This window comes from Myxocyprinus asiaticus, chromosome 6 (genome assembly GCF_019703515.2).
Source record: "Myxocyprinus asiaticus isolate MX2 ecotype Aquarium Trade chromosome 6, UBuf_Myxa_2, whole genome shotgun sequence".
Lineage (NCBI taxonomy): Eukaryota > Metazoa > Chordata > Actinopteri > Cypriniformes > Catostomidae > Myxocyprinus > Myxocyprinus asiaticus.
The window spans coordinates 24288651-24309620 of NC_059349.1; the positions used below are offsets into that span (position 1 = coordinate 24288651).

The window sequence follows — 20970 nt, forward strand, 5'->3', positions numbered from 1 at the left end:
AGGTTGTTCTTGACATCACTCTGCCGCTATTGCGACGTCACAAAGTTTGTTCTCAGACAGGAAGGAGCTAATGAGCTCAAGCCTGTTAATCCATGCACAGTCAATAGGTCATGACACGTACATTGTTTCACAATGCATTTTTATGATGGATTTAATAAATATATATATATCTAGATGTTAAGTAGAGTGATGTTCGAAAATGCGTTTCCTTGAAAAGTTGGCAATGATTTAACATGAGGTTGATTTCTTCCATCATGTGTAAGGATTTGTCACGACCTCTAGTGGCCATGTTTGTAATGAGACACCAAAACTGCCCACCATTTTGACAAGTCCTACATGTAGAGGAATAAAAAATAAATAAATAAAAACAGTAATTCTGAGACAATAGCTGCATTATATTTTAGAGGAGAAAAACAACAACAATTGTTTCAATATAAAACTTTATTTCAAGATGATAGACAATAATGGTTTAATAGAAAGTTCTCAAGTGAAATGTTAAAATGGGAATGTTGATAAATGTTTACAAGACCAACTATGAAAAAAGGGTAGCAGTCTGGAAGTGGTGTTTGTTTTTAAGTAACAGATAATCCCACATTTCAGATATTACATCAGTTAAACATTAATCAAAAAGTATTTGTGATATGGAAATGATCACATTAATAAGCTAAAATAAACAATTGTAACCATAGAACCTGGAAGGAGGTAAAAACTGTGTCAAGGTCAATGAGCACGACAGCATATTTCAATGTATGCAAAAGAAAATCACTCCATGTTGCACTCAGACCAGAACAAAGCCTGATATTTAAATACATGACAGTATCCATAAAATCACCAACATGAGGATTTACTTCAGAGAATGGCCTATTCTCCTTCATTTGACAGTACAGGGACTGGATCATGGGTCACAGTATGAATGTTTTTGCCTTTTAAGGGGGCATTTAACAGAACAGCACACATTTAAAGATGTCTTCATGCAGGTAAGAGAGAAGCACTTCAGAAAACACCTGAAAAAGAGGGCAGCAATCTCTCTGGCAACACTTTTAAACCGTATAAATAAAAAAAACCATGTACAAAAAACCACCACCACGAAACTAAAATTCAGCTGTTTTTTTTTTTTAGCTAGATAGTATAATATGGGATAAAAAGTACTTTCAGTGGTCTGGACGCTACAAAATGTTGCTTTACAGTAGAAGGTTCTTTCCCAGCAGCATTTAGCTTTTGTAACAGAAGGAAAATGTAAATTGCTCTGTGGGGACCACAGAGTTAACTACTACTGTTGGGTTTTCTTCATTTTGGTTACTGGCATCACAATGTATGGGGGAAAATAAATGAAAATTAGAAACAGCATCTGATTATATAACAAAAAAGAAAAACTTAATACTGCTTACAAAACAACATGAACTCATATAAGAATGAAAAAAACTAAGCACATAGCAAGCATGAAGAGCTAAGGACCAGTCTTCCCTTCTTCACATTTAGCAACACTTTCTCTTTCACTCGTTCTGCGTCTGACTGGGCCATGCTCAAACATCAGTCAGAATCTAAGAGAAACACACAAATAAGTCCCCAGTTGCCTCAATTCTATTTTATAACACTGAATATATAAAGCCATTATATTACGGCTACAAAGAATATAAAGCAGGCATTACCGATAAGAATAGAGGTTTAAAAGGCATTTATGTTTAGAGTAGTTCCAGTGCTTGGAAGACAGAACTGCACTGATATTCTTCAAACATTCTGGTTAGGGTCTGCATTACATCCTATCATTCACTCACCCTCATGCCATCCCAGATGTGACTTACGTTCTTCTGCTGAACACAAACAAAGATTTTTAGAAGAATATCTCAGCTCTGTAGGTCTGAACAATGCAAGTGGATGATGAACAAAACTTTGATACTCCAAAAAGCACACAAAGGCAGCATAAAATTAATCCATAAAATTCCAGTGGTTTAATCCATGTTATCAGAAGCGATCCAATCGGTTTTAGGCGAGAACAGACCAAAATATATCTCCTTTTTGCAATATAAATCTTGACATCTGCTGTCTCCTTAGCAATCATGATTCAACTTCAATTACACTTCCTAGCGCCATCCAGCACTCTGAGCATGCGTCAAGCACTAAGAAGTGTAATCAAACTTGAAATCATGATTCTGCCTAGAGTTCCATTTTGGTCTGTTCTCACCCAAAACCGACTGGATGGCCTAAGAAGACAAAGACTGAACCACTGGATTATGGATTACTTTTATGCTGCCTTTATGTGCTTTTTGGAGCTTCAAAATATTGGTCACCACTCACTTGCATTGAATGGACCAACAGAGCTGAGATATTCTTCTAAAAATCTTCATTTGTGTTCAGCAGAAGAAAGAAAGGCATACACATCTGGGATGGCATGACGGTGAGTGAATGATAAAAGAATTTTCATTTTAGAGTGAACTATCCTTTTAAGGACCTCACTTTGTGCATAGAGGCATTGTCATGCTACAATAGAGAAGTCACGCCCCATTCTACTAAAAATATTTGTCTAAGGAAAGTGTCCGGCTGTATGCTTGATTTTATGCTACTGTTAGAAATCTAAAATAGCCTGTTGTTAAATAGCCAAACCCATTCAATAGAACATACTTTCGGCCATGTACTGTAGTGTACTTTTTTAGCCTTAATGTCTCTGCTTGTTATTTGCACTTACCGTGTTCCTCACTGGTGTGGGCCATCTCCATCTCCATCTCCCTGCTTCTGCATCTGTGCTTGCATCTTAGCTATCATCTCTTGCATCCGCCTCAGCTGATGGACACGCATACAAACACAGTCACACACTGACGTTCACACGTGCTATTAAAATATAGATTATGTTTAGTTTGAGAGACTGTACCTCAGCCTCCTTCTCCTGCAGGATCATATCCTTGTCCATTTCCTCTGGCTCTGGAGCCTTCCTGCACATCAGATCAGGTGGGGAGGTGTAAAGCGCCTCATACACAGCTTTACTTGATAGTATAGTATTAGTAGAATACTATATTAAAGTTAACTTAAAGGTGCACTCAGTCATTTTTTGTTTACTTTTCGCTGGCCGTTATGGAGTCGTCTTGGACTTATACTGACACCTAGAGGCAAGGTTTTTAGTTCCCAGTGCCACAGTAGAAATGCACAATGTGCAGTCACACGATTAATTTAATCCATGAGCCAAAACATCCAATAATGGGGGGGTGTAAACAATGTAAACCGGTTTACCATGGACTCAAGCTTCAAAATACTGGAGGTACCACAGTTTTTTTCATTAAATACAGTTGTTTTTACGTAAGAGAGCAAGACACAATGGCCAAAGACCTCCAACCAAGGGTCCGTTCACTCCGAGTGCGTTAAACCGTTAGACTGTGCACGCACCTCCTTAAATTCTAGAGGCGTTTATACTTGACGCACCCGCTGTTGTACTGTTCTGTGAAATGACAGGGGGCAGCCCAGAGAAATATCATCTGAATCAGCAGACAGTAGTAGTGAGATGTAGTAGTTTGCCAGTCAGACACAACTACTTAAAACCTTTACAAGAATCTTTGTAATAAAAGCATCAAACTTCAATCTGGTTTTGTTTTTATTCGGCACTGGACAAATACTTGTATCATGCCTTAAAAATGCTAATAGAATATTTATTGACCTTACTCCTATAAATGTATACATGCATATAGATATGCTACAATATTAACATTTTTTCACACAAACAATTCAAAACAAAAGATCAATGCTACAGTCTCTACGACATTCAGATATTCACCTCTACTATATTTTATGCTTATAAAATGTACGCTGAAATGCTTACATTCATATAAACGCTTATAGAAATGCTAACTACAAAATGTAATTCATGAAACATAAGAAAAACAAATGTGTGTGTAAATGCATGCTTATGTAAATTGTACCATTTAAATAAATATCACAATTTACAAAGTAATTGTTTTACTAACGATTTGCACACAATTTTGTTCTGCTTGTGTTTCACGAATAAGGCAAATTTACTTAAATTTCATTAACCTGTGTTATTTTTTGGCAATGTAAAAGTCTTACGAATCTTTGTAATAAAAAGCAACAAAATCTTTTTATGGAAGATTCGTTATCCATAAGATGAAATTATCAGAAAATATACCAAATTTTATGCATTTCTGATAGAATGGCAATGTTATTATAAGATGGTAAAGCTCTGTAAAAATAATAAAGCAAAAAGATGTTAAAATGTTTGATTTATCTAACTTAACAGATTAATTACCTTTTTCTTTTCAAACCCCTCTTTTATTTAATGTATTACTATTATTAGCCTACCTTTATTGTGTTTTTGTTATTGTATGTTTGCATTGTATCTGAACATGTTTAACAATATATCCAATGTTGCCTCACACAAGTCGTTCATTTTTTAATGCGGCACAGCGCACGCACTGTTCGCTCAGTACAAAAAATGGGATGCACACCGCCGCGCGAACTGGGATCCAGCGAAGTCAAAGTGCACTACCGCCAACGCCTCTATGACGTATAAACCAGGCTTGAGCTAGACGGTTGTCTTTGACCGTTGCACCGCGTCACACTGTTTTGTCAGCATTTCATGCAGGAGTGCAGCATTTTATTAGACAATTTAAGGAAATTCTACTTTTTCAAATCGCATCTCGAGACACCTGCGTTCTGTTTTATTCGTTGCACTTTGCTCTTTTAGCCCAAGAATGCGATCGGTCTGAACGGGCCCATAAGTCACATAAAAAATTCAAATGCTTATTTTAGCATACAAATGTGCATTTTTATTTTTAAATTTGACGTATATTCAAATTTCACATTTTAATTTGAAAACCTTAAGGCCCTGCGAGAGTATACTTAGTTTTTCTGCGTTCCGGATCAGATCGCGCCTGGTGGAACACATTGCAAAGTATACTTTTTGGGGGGGGGGCTTCACACCATACACCGGCATCTGCGCTCAACTCACCACGCGCCCCACCGAGAACGAACCATATTATAGTGACCACGAGGAGGTGAACTAGCGAACTCCAGGGGTGGTAGCCAGCGTCTTTTACCACTGAGCTACCCAGGCCCCCGCAAAGTATACTTTTTTGACCACGAGCGAATATGAACGCCTTTGACACATGCTTACTATGATTGCTTTGTGATAATCTTTTAGTCAGTCAACGGCAGGCGCATGTGCTGACGATGCACACAGATGAGGAACGTATGCGTGTCGAGAAAATCTGGGCCGCACGTGGACAATCTGCACAGACTGTGCAGATGACGAAATTTGCATCACGCATACTGTTTGCAGGACAATCAGCAATGTAGACAACCGGTACTTTGGCCTTTAGCAACTGGAGTCTTCATCTCATGCGAAAGTACATTAATTTTCAAAAGTATTATAAATTGATTAAGGGGGCAAACGTTATGGTTTGGAAAAAATTACTGAGTACATCTTTAACAGTAATTTATTTTTCACACAGCTATCTGCTTTAGCCAATATTACTCAAAACTCTTTCTCCTCTTATGTCAACACTAAAATGTTAAACTTACATTCAGCAAATTCATTTCAGAATCAAAATTACAGAAAGAGGCACTGTAGATTAGTAACCCAATGGCAGAGTGCGATGCAAAGTTTAAACAAGACAAGAGTGAAAAACCAGAGTAATTAGTGCAAGCGTGTGCTAAACAGAGTAGAAAGTTGGGGACGACAACAGTGTGCATTTATATGTCTGATACAGAGAGAGACAGAAGCTTGTGCGATGAGTGGTGCGGTTAACAGTGCTAGTGTCAGGCTGAAAGATAGGTGGAGCTGTGACTGAGCTCCCAGCAGTACCTCCCCCTCCTATCCTCTTATGAACACACTGTAGATCTGTCTGCAAGCTTGCAGATCTGCGAGACTCTGATATTACAGGCCTGTGTCAAAGCTGTAGAATGAACAAAACACAACTACATCATAGTATACTGCTGGTCTCATATACTGAGTGTATACGCACGCATCTGTTCATAAAAACCGGTGTACAAACTTAAACCACACATACAAACATATGTATGTTATGATTGTTACAAACTAAATTTCTAAGTGACTCTCCAATAAGTCGTTCTTATTTCAGAGTAACAAAAATGACATGCACTGTAGCTCAATCTAGTCTAGGTCTATATAAATGGTGTTTATTATGTTTTTATTAGGTTTTGAGAATGGCACACTCGGCTTTACACCAAGATCTTTCTGTGCGTGTTCTCAGGTGAAAGTGTGTCTTTAGAGAGCGTGAGGATACGTCTGAAGAAAATGACAAACCGCTGAGAAAAGCCCTTATGTGGAGATGGTTTAGGGCGTGTATTACTCTAATTACTAACTGCAGGCATACGCTACCTCATTTAGAATAATCCAGATTCATCAACATTAGAACAAGTTTAAGAAAAAATGTATGTGCATAGAGACCTGTTGTGAATCTGGCGGAAATTTTGCATGAGAACTTTTTCTGCGCACGCAAGTACAAACACTTTTAATATTAGTGAATTAGACACATTAAGACCAAAGCTTATGAAAGATTCTTATGCCGTCTCAACACAGGCAGTGCAATGACATTAACTACTACAGTAATTTAAGACGAATTGTGGCTTCCCTGTTCCTTTTGTGATTACTATAACATTTCTATTTATGTGTGCCTTTAGCAAAAATGAGAAGTGGCTATGAATAGATGTGCTACTATTGCCACGTCTCTTTATCACGACAATGTTTATAGCTTTGGGATATTCAAATAATCTACGAGTACACCCATAAAGCTCTTCTTTTTCATGGAGGTTGGGGGAGGAGGTGGAGAAAGACAGGCAGAGCAGTACGTACACAGGCGACAGAGGCAGAATGTAACCATGGGAGGACAACCTGCCGCCCCGTTTGAGGCGTTCTGAGCGGAAGTTCTCATAGTGAAGGTCCTGAGTCACCTCCTGCAGGTCCTGCATGTGGGTGCTGCATGGTGGAAACAAGGACATGATACCTTGTCAACACCATTGATAACAGACTGTATTAAGTAAGGACTAAATAACACAAACAGGATAATAAAAGATTAAATAAAGCTTCAATTATTTCCATTCAGAAAAATTCTCTTTTGTATATGGCAGAGTCAAACTCACATTAGCATGGTGCGAAGTTTCAGGAAGTCGTTGTGTTCAGGGTTTTCCACCTCCACCACGCCCCACGGATACAAACGCCCTCTCACCTTCTTCCCTTTAGCCTCAATCTGCTGGTTGGATCCCACCACAGCAAATGGTATGCTGGCCTGAAACACAAAAACCAACAAGAATATATTACAGAATGTTTCCTTGTTTGGGTGTCTAGTCTTGTTTAGAGCTCTAGCACCTTGAGAATCCTGGTCTGCTCTTTGAAATCTTCATCCTCATCTGACTCTGCATCAGGCAGGTGATAGATCTTAATGCCATGCTCATCGATTTCATCCAAAATCTAGAGTCACAGAAAGAGATCTGATCAACAAAAACCAAGCCAATCAGGGTCAATCAATCTCAGTCTGTTTTTGGAAAGAGATGTCAAGCATTACCCTGCGCTTGAGTCTCTCTCTCTCCCTCAGGGTCAGTGTATCTGCTTTAGCGATAACAGGAACAACATTTACTTTGTTGTGAATGGCCTTCATGAACTGGACATCTAGAGGTTTCAGCCTACAAAAATTGGAGCACGAGTAAAGGAACTTTAAATCATGACTTTGAACGTCATAAACATCAAAAGCAATACAACAGTGGAGAGCAAAATGAATGATCAATCAAACGTATCCCAGACGAGTTGAGAATGATAACTCACCCGTGACCCAGAGGGGAAATGAAATAGAAGCAGCAGTGCACCCGGTTGTCAACGATGTGTCTGCGGTTCAGCCCATTCTCATCATGCAGATAACGCTCAAACTGGTCATCAATGTATGCGATAATGGTGTTGAAACTGTTCAATGAAAGACAAGAGAGAAATTCTTAAACCTCTTTGAAGATTCTAGCCCTTTACAAACAGTCTAACAAATACAGAGTTATTACTAAGTTTACTCTGAGTCATCAGATGTCAAGAGCTTGAACATACCTACTCATACTTGTTTGTTACTTTTTTCACATTTTAGAACAGTAGTAAAGTCATTAAAACCATGAAACGACACAATTGAATTACTGGAATTTATGAGCAAAAAAAATCTCATTGTATTACATTATAAGTACTTAAATTTATTAACTAAGCTTCTTCAAAGCATACTCCCATGTCTGTTTTTTCATTACTATCTGGTCCTAAAAATCAGGCACATAGGCAGGCACAATTAAAAAAATTATTAGAATCACGAAAAATATATTCAGTCAAATGTGTCCAAACTTTTGTAGTGTGACTCAAGAGCCTGTTGCAGAAATTAAATAAAGGAATATTCTGTGTTCAATTCAAGTTACGCTCAATCAACAGCATTTGTGGCATAATGTTGATTACCACAAAAAATTATTTTGACTAAAAACTTGTGTATTATTTGAGCTGTAAAATTGTTTCAATCGTAATTTAAGGTTTTAGTGTTTACGGCATTACGTTGACGTACAATTGGATATAACTTTACACAGAAAAGGTTATCACACTAAAATCATATTAACATGCATATTGTTTATGTCTTGTGGCTATACTTTTGAAATAGTGAGTATTTTAATGTTTACAGCTTGGCCCCATTCACTTTTATTGTAAGTGACTGACTGTAACCTCACTGTAAAACTTTTTTTTAACTTTTACACTTTTTTAAGAATAGTCCAAATTCATTTGTGTGGTAAAAAATTGTTTTGCCACAAATGCTGTCGATTAAGTATGAAATGTATAGTAACGCATGCATAAAGGCAGCAAGACATGAAAAACTGCATTAGGCCCATCAGTAAAATGCCTGAAATGATTTTAACACACATGCTAGTAATGTTTTCAGCTGAAATTACTCTGATACAAAACCAAGGCATTAAATGTCACGTTTCAGTTGTATAAAAGATATGTGACAGCATACATTTCCTCTTTCCAGACACAAGTACTTCAATATCCTGTCTTTTCTTTTTTCCTTCTAAAGCGGGTCAGGGACCGTTCAGGAAGAGGTCACACATGTTTCCTGTCTGTCCGTTTCCACTAAAAGAACAGCCTTCCCAAAGCTCAAAACATTTCTCCATATAGTCACTGCTTTCTTCTTTCATTTCACATGATTAAATCTGTCTTTTTATTCTGAAAAATGTTCTATAAATAATACCCAAACCACAAAGCTCAAAAACGCAAATTGCGTTAAACCAGTCAGACTCACAGTAAACAATTATTTAAAGAACATTCATAACATTCACAACAGAACATACAATCACTTTGACTTTGCTGCATGTAACTGGAGCCTGAATTAACACTTTCTCAAGTTCATCAAAGCAGTGCTTACCAGTCCTGGCTGTTGATGGCATCTCCATATCCAGGCGTGTCAACCACAGTGAGACGAAGTTTCACTCCACGCTCCTCAATCTCCACCGTAGAGGCCTCGATCTGCACTGTGCGCTCAATTTTTTCTGAATGACAAGAGCACATGTAAAATACTTCAGAAACCTTCTGTGCATCAAAAATATGCATAACCCCCTCATAAATATCAGGCCACAAAATTGTACTTCGAAAACTAAACAATGGGTCTCATTCACTAACTGTGCATATATATGTTATTATATATAGTCTTATTGCAAAGTAACACAAATAGCGTGCGTTATAGTGTTTAGCACAAATGACTAATATGCCGTTGGATGCAGCTGGTGGAATGCTCCTATACAGCCCAGAAAAGGTTTGTGTACTGCACAGCATTGCAATGGCACAGGGAATTTCTTTGCCTTATGGCAGTGTTCGAAGTACGCAATTTGTGACACAGTTCCAGCAGCGATTCTAACTCTTATAACTCTAATCCGGATTCATTATCTTTAGAAAGAGAGTAAGAATCAATTCATGTGCATGTGCATATGCACCTGTTGTGAATCTGAAGAAAAAAAATCCCGGGAGGACATTTCCTGTGCGTATAATATGCAGAATCCATGCAATTTAGTGATTGAGGGACCCAATGTTTTTAAACTGTTAGATTTAAAGGGAAAGTTTGCCGAAGAAAAAAAAAAGAAAGAAAATTCTGTCTAAGAATTTACTCACCCTTATGTTGTTTTAAACCTGTATGACTTTCTTTCTTCCACTGGAACTCAAAAGATGTTAGGCAGAATGTTAGCCTCAGTCACCATTCACTTTCTTTGCATCTTTTTTCCATACAGTGAAAGTGCATGGTGACTGAGGATAACTTTTGCATTTTACAGAAGAAATAAAGTCATATGGGTTTGGAACAACATGAGGGTGAGTAAAACATTTTCATTTTTGGGTGAACTATGCCTTTTATTTTGTCTGCATTGAATGTCTCACCTGCAGCACCAGGAATGACTCTCTCAGGGTAAAGGTCAGTGAGGAACAAGCTGTTGATCAGCGTGGACTTCCCCAAACCCGACTCGCCTGAAAATAGCACACGTAACACCAGTAAGAACACACTGAATAGTCCAATATACCACAAAAACACTTAACTGCAATAGACACATATTCCCACATGCTATATTCTTTTGATTTCCCTTTAAAAAGTCTGCGCACAAAATAATAAAATATTCTATGCCAGTGAACTGGTACTGAACCAGTGTTTTGTGCAACCTAACCCTTTCTCAAATCAGTTTTATTGCTCCCTGCTTTGATCTGGGTTTTTTTCAGATCTCAATCAAGCTGTCTTCCATTATGTGCAGAGCTGAAATTGTGCAGCCAGTGAAAGGACTCGCGGCTAAGGTTCTGCATTCCACTATGATCTATTTTAAGGCTATGGGATGACTGTACAATGGGCTCTGCTGTGCAGCAGCTCCCAACCCCCCTCCCCCACAGCAGATCTCATTTGTGTGTCAACAGCTGTACACAAACACAGAGCAGAGGAATGTGGCATATTCCTACATGTTAAACTCTTAAGCCTGGTTTTTACTTGACGCAGCCACTCGTTCGCGTGCACAAAGTGACGTCATCGCGGCTGCCGCCTAACCTTTGTGAGGTTTGCCCTGCATTCCAAACTGGATAAATCAGACTCCGAAAGGCACTTACAAGGGAGAACAATCGTGATAGCCATGCTGTAAGATCACTTCAAACTAAATTTCCCATAAAAATTACTTAAAAAGTGAGTTCCGAATAAACGTTATTTTTGAGCCCAAAGTTCTCACAGTGGATGGTAAAGTCTTCAAAGGGAATAGGGCATTGGGATTCTGAATGGAACGCAGCCACCATTTCTCGCAGCCGTGCACATGCCAATTTCTGTAACTTTTTGCGCAGTGCACACAGTGCTTCAATGCCACTGGACGAATTCGAGGAAAAGGGCAGGGCAGATGTCCCTGTGCTTTTGAGGCACAGTAAAACTACTGTAAATAATGTTAAAGGGACAATGATTTCACAGTGAAATCACCTGTTGCAGCTCCTCAGTTCTTTTTTAGAAAGACAAGTAAGCCTAATTATCCACTACCTTGTGTACGCTGAATAAAAAGGTCTAAACAATACAATAAAGCTTGGTTTCATTATAATATATAATTGAACGGCTCTTATTATTTTATACTGTGTAAAATAAATGCATTTTTATTTGTGTTTCAATGTAGTTGGAGTTCATACATTTATTTTAAAGGGATCATGACATGAGGAATCTAATTTCCCTTGATCTTTATACACATAAGAGGTCACTGTACTATAAAAACATACTGTAAGTTTCCTTAATAGAAACTTCCTCCTCAATAAAAAAAAAAGAGCATTTATTTAAACCAAGCTGCAAAAACGGCTCGTTTGGAATTCGTGGAACTTGTGACACCACAAGGACCAAATACATCTGCATATGCAATGCCTATTTTTCCATCATTGCATCCTTGGCCCCATCTACCGGTTCTCAGTCAGTCACACAGTTGAAGTGGAGAGAGATGGGGCCTGTCATGGGAGAATTCAACCTAAATGGACTTACACAGGACACCTTCATGTGCCTGTCTGGATTTAATTGTTTTTCTATATAAACATGCACAGACTGACATCTTTGACCACTTGCTACAAATCTCGGGCCGCTATTAAAAGACGCGGTGTCAAGTTACAACTCTGAAGAGGAGAAGCTTTCTGTCATGGAAGCTTTCTGTCATGGATGCGTTTAGTTGTTGGTGTATGAAAACATGAAGGAATGATACTAGAAACTGAATGTTGATGTGTCTTCAGTGGATTTTAGAGTGGACTGTATGTTCGGCTCATACCAATACGATTCAGTCTTTGCAAAGGAACTGTTATTGAAGGATGGTGCAATTAAAACACTTGCACGCAATCGCAAAAACCCAGAGTAAACAGATTAATTCATGAATCTTTCATATGTCATGACTGTGTGATAGTTTATAGTGCTGACATCCTATTTACACCAGGCGAGTCCATTGACACGATGCAATGGCTTAAGGCTGTCTACACCGGGTGCGTCGACACAAACTTTCTAAACCGTTTATTTGTGTTGTTGGCAGTAGTAGCACCACAGCTTGCAGTGCAAAATGGAACTGGACATCTGTTTACTGTCGGCGCAACGTGCCGCAACGGACGCTTCCATGGTAGACAGTATCATTGATTATAATGGATTCTATTACTTTTGACGCGACTCTCGTGTCCGGTGTTGACGGTGTAAGTGTTAACTGTTGTGCTTGAGATGAACAGTTTAATATATTCGGATACAATGTGTTGGATGTGCGTTATGTGTAAACCCTGACATTTAGTTTTATAATGTTGTTGAGCTGGTTCATTCTCTTCCAATTGAGATTCAAAAATGGCTCTATTCGAGGGGCTGCACGATGTTAACCAATCATAACAGTGGCCGTTTACATTGAAGTTTTAAGGAGGCGCTTATGCCAAAACCAAGCATTTCAGAAAGAGGGCCAAAAACAGGGTGGAAAATTATCATTTATTACTAAATGATGACTGTTTTAATGCAAAAACATTTCACTAACATTATCAGTGGACCTCAGGGAAGATAATAAAACTATTTAAAAAAATGTAAAAAATAAAAATGTTATGACCCCTTTAAATTTAGAACTCATTTTTACTATAAATATAAAACACATCTTTACTGTAAACAATTAAAAGCGCTTGAGTTTGGGTTTTTTTTTCCTCTCTGCACTGCCATCTGTCATTTAGAGAAGAGTGCAACTGCATTGTGCCACTAGTATAAATGCCTCGGTCTGCCGAGTGCTGCACGTGCAGGACTTGCTGCAATGCCAGGCGAAAGTATATACAAGGATTTACAGACAATGCTGCATGTTTTAACAACAGTCCAGACCCAAGCACTGATTTCACATTGATTATGTTGTACTCTTTTACATAATATACACTATAATAATAATGTTATAATACTCTTACAATATATAATTTAGGCAAAGACTAAAAAACACAATAATACAAGCTTGGTATTATGGTCAACATAATGCAAAGAATTTCTAACATGTAGCTGAGATTACTTTTTTTTTTTTTTTACATTAAAAAAAAACAAACGTGATGTTCAAAAGTGATCTTTGCAAAAGCTATTTTCCACACAAATAAAATTCATAATCCAAGAATGACATCAGTGATACTTACCCACCACCATGAGAGTAAACTCAAAGCCTTTTTTCACAGATTTCCGGTGCACCTGGTTTGGCAAATTTGCAAATCCCACATAGCCTGGAGTCTCTGGGTTTGTAAACTGCCCCTGCTGATCACAGGACACCAGAACAAGATTGAAACTTGATTTTTCACTTTCAAATACAAATTCAGAACAAAGCATTTATGATTGCTTAAAGAAACACAGAATTACATTCTTTAAACATTCATCTCTCTTAAATAGAACTAGGAGTATTTTGCAGTTTATAACTGATCTACTGTAGACTAGTATATTTGATCTATATTAGTCTGATCTTAAAGGAATATTCAGGGTTTAATACAAGTTAAGATCAATCGACAGTATTTGTGGCACAATATTGATTACCAAAAAAAATTATTTAGACTCTGTTCTCCATTTCTTTAAAAAAAAATAATAAAATAGAGGTAAAAGTGAGGCACTTACAATGGAAGTGAATGTGGGCAATTTTTGGAGGGTTTAAAACCAGAAATGTGAAGCTTACAATTTTATAAAAGCACTTACATTAATTCTTCTGTTAAAACTTGTGTATTATTTAAGCTGTAAAGTTGTTTAAATCGCTTTTACGGTCGCTTTAGGGTTTTAGTGTTAACAGCAACTAAGTTGTAAAGTCGTCATGGCAACTAAGTTGTAAAATTGGATATAACTTTACACAGAAAAATTAGCAAGTGATTTTATCACCTTAAAATCATGTAAACAAGCATACGGTTAACATTTGGTTGCTATACTTTTGAAACAGTGAGTATTAAACATTTAAGGATTGGCCCCATTCACTTTCATTGTAAGTGCCTCACTGTAACCCAGATTTTTGCTTTTATTAAGAAAACGAGGTACAAGTGGAAAATAATTTTTGTGGTAATCAACACTGTGCCACAAATGCTGCTGATTGATCTTAACTTGCATTGAACCCGGAATATTCCTTTAAATCTTTATGAACAAAAATATGACACTCTCCTGGTCTTCTTTTAACAAAACTTTAGCATGTTTCAATTTAGAATCCACAGCCATAATCAGTTATTTAAACAGGAACAAATCATTTTTAAATAATGTTTTCTAACTTCTTCTCTTCCCTGCAATTTAAACTTGTTCGTCTGACTCTGTACTTCACATCATTCGGGACGTACCAAATAAAACTAAAACCCTGATCAACATCCACCCACCTGCTCTCATTTCCTTACCTTCAGTTTATCCGCCTGAGACATTCTGAGCTTGAACTAAACCTGCAAATAAAATAATAATAATAATAATAATTGCTTATTTACAATCTAGATATACCACAACACATGGCAAAGCAACTTTAACTATTATATATGTTGAAAAATGGCCATCTTGATGTTGCAAAACCGGTTACCTTGAGTTGAGTTATAGTTAAAGCGAAAGGTTTCAAAACTCCACAGGAACAGGAAGTCAGTTCCTGTCTGTGAGCATCAGTCTTACCACAAACCAGCATCAGCCATTTGACTTCAACCGACATGAACACCAAAACCTAGCGTAGGTTTACGCAGTCTTTAAGTATGCTGGGCTATTTAAAACTTTTAATATTCCTGTAGGATATGTGCATTTGATCCTAAACTGAAATCTGTCATTGCAGTGACTACACATTTGTTTAGTGAGAAAGGGAATTGAAGTCTGTGTCTCCAAATTTAGTGAGCTGTCTACCTAGACAGCACTGTACAGTAGGTTCAGAACAAGCATAAAAAACTCACTAGGTCTTGAGACACAGACAATGTATGAGACGAAAGTTTGATGAAGAAATGTTCCCAGTACAATGATCAGAACTGGAGGACAGACAGAGACATGTCAGTTAGAGGTAGACCGATGTATCGGTTTAACAGATTAATCGTGCCGATTGTTTTTTGGAACTATCGGTTATCTGCAAAAAATGTATGCATCTACATCTATACAAAGAAAAATGCATGTGTATAGACATGTACATAAACAACACAGCAAACTCCAAACTCAGCAAAAAAAAAAAAAAAAAAAACATCCCTTTTTCAGGACACTGTATTTTAAAGTATTTTGTACAAATCCAAATAACTTTACAGATCTTTATTGTAAAGGGTTTAAACAATGTTTTTCATGCTTGTTCAATGAACCATAAACAATTAATGAACATGCACTTGTGGAACAGTCGTTAAGACACTAACAGCTTACAGACGGTAGGCAATTAAGGTCACAGTTATAAAACCTTAGGTCACTAAAGAGACCTTTCTACTGACTCTGAAAAACACCAAAAGAAAAATGTCCAGGGTCCCTGCTCATCTGCGTGAACGTGCCTTAGGCATGCTGCATGGAGGCATGAGGACTACAGATATGGCCATGGCAATAAATTGCAATGTCCATACAGTGAGACACCTGAGACAACGTTACAGGGAGACACGAAGGACAGCTGATCGTCCTCGCAGTGGCAGACCACATGTAACAACACCTGCACAGGATCGGTACATCTGAATATCACACCTGTGGGACAGGTATGGGATGCAACAACAACTGCCCGAGTTACACCAGGAACGCACAATCCCTCCATCAGTGCTCAGACTGTCCGCAATAGGCTGAGAGAGGCTGGACTGAGGGCTTCTAGGCCTGTTGTAAGGCAGGTCCTTACCAGACATCACCAGCAACAACGTCACCTATGGGCACAAACCCACCATCGCTGGACCAGACAGGACTGGCAAAAAGTGCTCTTCACTGACGAGTCGCGGTTTTGTCTCACCAGGGTGATGGTCGGACTCGCGTTTATCGTCGAAGGAATGAGCCTTACACTGAGGCCTGTACTCTGGAGCGGGACTGATTTGAATGTGGAGGGTCCGTCATGGTCTGGGGCATTGTGTCACAGCATCATCGGACTGAGCTTGTTGTCATTGCAGGCAATCTCAACGCTGTGCATTACAGGGAACACATCCTCCTCCCTCTTGTGGTATCCTTCCTGCAGGCTCATCCTGACATGACCCTCCAGCATGACAATGCCACCAGCCATACTGCTCGTTCTGTGTGTGATTTCCTGCAAGACAGGAATCTCAGTGTTCTGCCATGGCCAGTGAAGAGCCCGGATCTCAATTCCATTGAGCACGTCTGGGACCTGTTGGATCAGAGGGTGAGGGCTAGGGCCATTCCCACCAGAAATGTCCGGGAACTTGCAAGTGCCTTGGTGGAAGAATGGAGAACATTTCACAGCAAGAACTGGCAAATCTGGTGCAGTCCATGAGGAGGAGATGCACTGCAGTACTTAATGCAGCTGGTGGCCACACCAAAATACTGACTGTTACTTTTGATTTTGACCCCCCCCTCCTCCTTTGTTCAGGGACACATTATTTCATTTCTGTTAGTCACATGTCTGTGAAACTTGTTCAGTTTATGTCTTAGTTGTTGAATCTTTTTATGTTAATACAGATATTTACACATGTTAAGTTTGTTGAAAATAAAAGCATTTGAAAGTGAGAGGATGTTTCTTTTTTTGCTGAGTTTACATCGTGTCTCCAACTTCATATCTTGTGAACAATAATAAACCTTTTTCCTCATTAAACCTCATCTGGTGAATATAGGCTTTAAAAGGCTTAAAGGTGCACTCAGTAATTTTTTCCTCATTAAAAAAAGTTTAACTCCTAAAGACATCAATTGTAATTTTGCAATATATGTAGGAAATCATGTCCACATACATTAAAATGAAAACTCCAGTCTAGGGCTGCACAATTAATCGAAATAAAATCGAAATCACGATATGACCTTGTGCGATTATTTAATCGCAAAGGGTTGCGATTTCATTAAATAAATAGTCTGTTCGTTTCAAAGTTTACTTGCGCTGCTCTGTCCAATCTATATAAAATGAGAGCATTATTACAGTGTTTTCAGAGCTGTTCTGTGCTCCACAACTCCATCTCATGCTTAGAGGAAAAAAGTGCTCAGAGTTCGGATCTTTTTGCTTATCTAAGCGCTTTATTTACACTAAACCGGCATGTCCTGCGTGAAGGGGTTTTATTGACATCTGCGGTAGCAGCATTTCAGCATTACAGTCTCCGCAAGGCACAGGTATCATAATAATAATGCGGAACACAAGATGGGGTATAATCCAAACAATTGTATTAAATGATTGCTGAGCAAACAGCATCAACAGTAGCACCCGTAGAGTCCAGAAACATGCACTCTTCCTCCATTCCAGTCATTTGTTTACCTCACGAGAGAGTATGTCACCCAGTGGCAACAAGTGAAAGTGGAACTAATATTTCTAACATCCAACAAAATGAAAAGGAAGGAATGTATATATAATAAATCTATATAAAATATTTACATACTATAATATAATGCATTGTTAAATGAAATAAAATAATGAATAAAAATCATTGAATGAAATGGTGACAAACTAATCAAAACTTTCACCTAAAGTTTAATTACACCAATGGGTTCAGTTCAACTTCAGTTTGACATTAAGCCATGTTCTTTAGGACTATCTTATATACAGTAGAGAATACTTTGTATAAGCCTACTTGTTTTTTTATGGCATACGAAATGCAACAAATGTGGTTAGTGGTAATACAAGAATTGATAATGGTAAAATATTGAATAATGATTATAAATTAATCAAACGTATTACCATTACCTCTGATAATCATCAAATAATGATTATCAATTATCCAAAGTATAACCATTACCTTCAAGTTTTTCCCTTTAGATAATCATTCACTCATGCTTAACCATCAAGCCGTTGTCCTGTCTCTATTATTATCAACCACTGAATTATCACTTGTTGTATTATCACCTTGTGGCTATGCAAATTAGATGGGTGTACTTCGGTGTGACACATTCAATTTCATTGGTCTGTGGTATGCTACAACGGTATATGCTGTAAACATGATTTTGAATGTGAACATGATGTGAGCAAACACTGAACGAACAACCGAGCAATCTAATAATACATTAATGCATTTCTACACATTTGTTCATGACTGACAAGACCAGGCAACTGCGACATCTGTTGTCTTTGCAAAATAATGAAATCTAATCAAGCGTTCATCTTATTCATGTATCAACCAGTGAAATTGAATGTGAATGATTATCTAAAGGGAAAAACTTGAGGGTAATGGTTATACTTTGGATAATTGATAATCATTATTCAATGATTTACCATTATCAATTATTGCATTACCATTTGTCGCATTTCGTATGCCATAGTTTTTAAGGCCTAGAGTAAAGTGTTTTTTTTTTGTGTTTATTTAATTATTCAACCAACCAACAGTATTACTGACAGCAAAAACTAGGCAACAACTATGGTATTACCAACAGGGAAATTCAGTTAACAGTGACATTGAGCAGAAAGCTTACATATAACCAGTTTTAACAGAGCTGCTGATAAAAAGTTAAACGATCAGCAACAGATGATTAGATGAAAAGAAAACTGGAGATAGGTATCGGATGTTAAAATCCTGATTGGAGCATCCCTAATATTCAAGTTGACTGGGTTTAAAAAACTAGTGATGATGATTAGTGGGCTGAGACCCCATCACAAAATGGACAAAAACATGTGTGTTTCTTTGTTTCACTGTTTATTTGTTTGTGGGTGAATTGATAAAAAGGTCTCAGTTTGGTCTTTTTAAAAGGACTCAAGTGTGAAAACCCCAGTAGCCTTTTGGCAGTTGGCAACATTTTTAAATAATCGCAATATTTTTCAAAATAATCACAATATGACTTTTTGTCCAAATCGTGCAGCCCTACTCCGGTCATATCAGTAACCTTATAAAAGCTGTTTTATTCTACATGGAGAGGGTCCACACATGGGGGCTGCCATGTTAGAATCACATGACCAGCCGAATACTACTCGCTTAAATTTCAGTAACCATCCTGTTATTTGACACTTTCACTCATTGATTAAAGTAATCATGGCTGACTGTGAATACTACATTTCTACAATGGCATCTGAAACTGAAAACTATTGATTTTAAATGATGCTGCATCCAAGCCGCTAGGTGTCAGTGTAAGTCCAAGACGACACAAACACAAAAGTTACTGAGTGCACTTCTAATCTGGTAAATAACGGAGGAAGTCTCCGTAATTTCAAAATAAGAGTCTCTAGTGTGTTTCAGGCTTGTTTCTAGTTAAAAGTCCTATGTTAAGGACCAAATCTTAATTTATTTCTGGTAATTATTGGGATTTTGGTTGCACAATAAACTGCATCTGGGATTTTATTCATTTTGGACCCTTGTAGCCTCTGTGTCTGTACTCACCATAGTAAGAAAAGACTGATTGATTTTTTTTTTTTTAACTATCGGCCGATTAATCGGTTATCTGCCTTTTCCACCACCTTAATTATTGGTATCGGCAAAATCCATTATCGGTCGACCTTGAATGTCAATCAATCCAAATCAAATGTGCTATCACTGAAATGGGTTCCTGCAAATTGGATAACGTCAAAAAGTGGCTTAAATTCAGGCGATAAAGATATATAATATATACTCTTAAAATAGTCTGTCAATGTTATCAATATGCACATATGAATTATAAAAGCATGACAGTTTTACAATGAGTTGGTCGGTAAATACTGATATTATACATTGTGTTTGATCTGATTTGGGACAGGCTGGTATTTCTACCTCATACTTAAATAACCCCTCTAAAAATGCCACTTTCGACTAAACAAATTCTTTAAAGTCGAAATTTTATTTTACAAAAAATGAAGAAAACATTATGCATAATAAAAGTTTGTTACTACACATGGATGTACAATTCTCTTTAGTGCACTAAAATGACACACCTCTGTTAACGGTGCTAATTCACTCACTAATTCACTGAGGTTACAGCTGAGATACGAGTTAATTTTAAAAGAACAAGAAGTCTTGCATCGGGCAAAATCAGTCCTACGTTTTAAGACACAAAAAGTAATCGGATAAACTGATTATATGTACCTTTCAGTCGCGGCAAATCTTGAGTTCTGTACAGCAGGGAGATGAGTAGACGAACAACCCAAATTCCTGAGATTCCGGAACTGCCGCCGACAGCAAAGCACACTGTGAAGAACGAAACATGCACAGAGTATCTGTATTTCAGAATTAAAGTCCCATCGCAGTAGGTTTCTGAAATTAAAGATGCACTCAGAAATGTTTTTCTTCATTAAAAAAGTTTAACTCCTAAAGACATGAATTATAATTTTGCAATATACGTAGGAAATGATGACCATTCATATTATAATGAAGACTCCAGTCATATCAGTAACCTTATAAAAGCTGTTTTATTCTACATGGAGAGGGTCCACACATGGGGGCTGCCATGTTAGAATCACATGACCCGCCAAATACTACTCGCTTAATCTCAG

The 20970-nt window shown here is 37.7% G+C and overlaps 1 protein-coding gene across 3 annotated transcripts; it reads right to left on the minus strand.

The window, feature by feature from the left end:
• Window positions 1–423: 423 nt before the first annotated feature.
• LOC127442628 (septin-2B-like) lies at window positions 424–20673 on the minus strand. Of its 3 annotated transcripts, none has more exons than XM_051700805.1 (13): window positions 20564–20673; window positions 14849–14890; window positions 13631–13745; window positions 10394–10480; window positions 9393–9516; window positions 7784–7918; window positions 7527–7644; window positions 7331–7432; window positions 7105–7250; window positions 6857–6940; window positions 2867–2927; window positions 2684–2778; window positions 424–1541 (listed from the first exon to the last, which is right to left on the minus strand). In XM_051700805.1, exons 2-12 carry the CDS (start codon window positions 14870–14872, stop codon window positions 2692–2694), a joined length of 1083 nt encoding a protein of 360 aa, XP_051556765.1. In that variant the 5' UTR covers window positions 14873–14890; window positions 20564–20673; the 3' UTR covers window positions 424–1541; window positions 2684–2691. The 3 variants fall into 3 exon arrangements, with proteins under 3 accessions (XP_051556765.1, XP_051556763.1, XP_051556764.1); XM_051700803.1 differs by having other exon boundaries at window positions 6818–6940; XM_051700804.1 differs by lacking the exon at window positions 20564–20673 and adding an exon at window positions 15022–15099 and having other exon boundaries at window positions 6818–6940.
• Window positions 20674–20970: the final 297 nt, after the last annotated feature.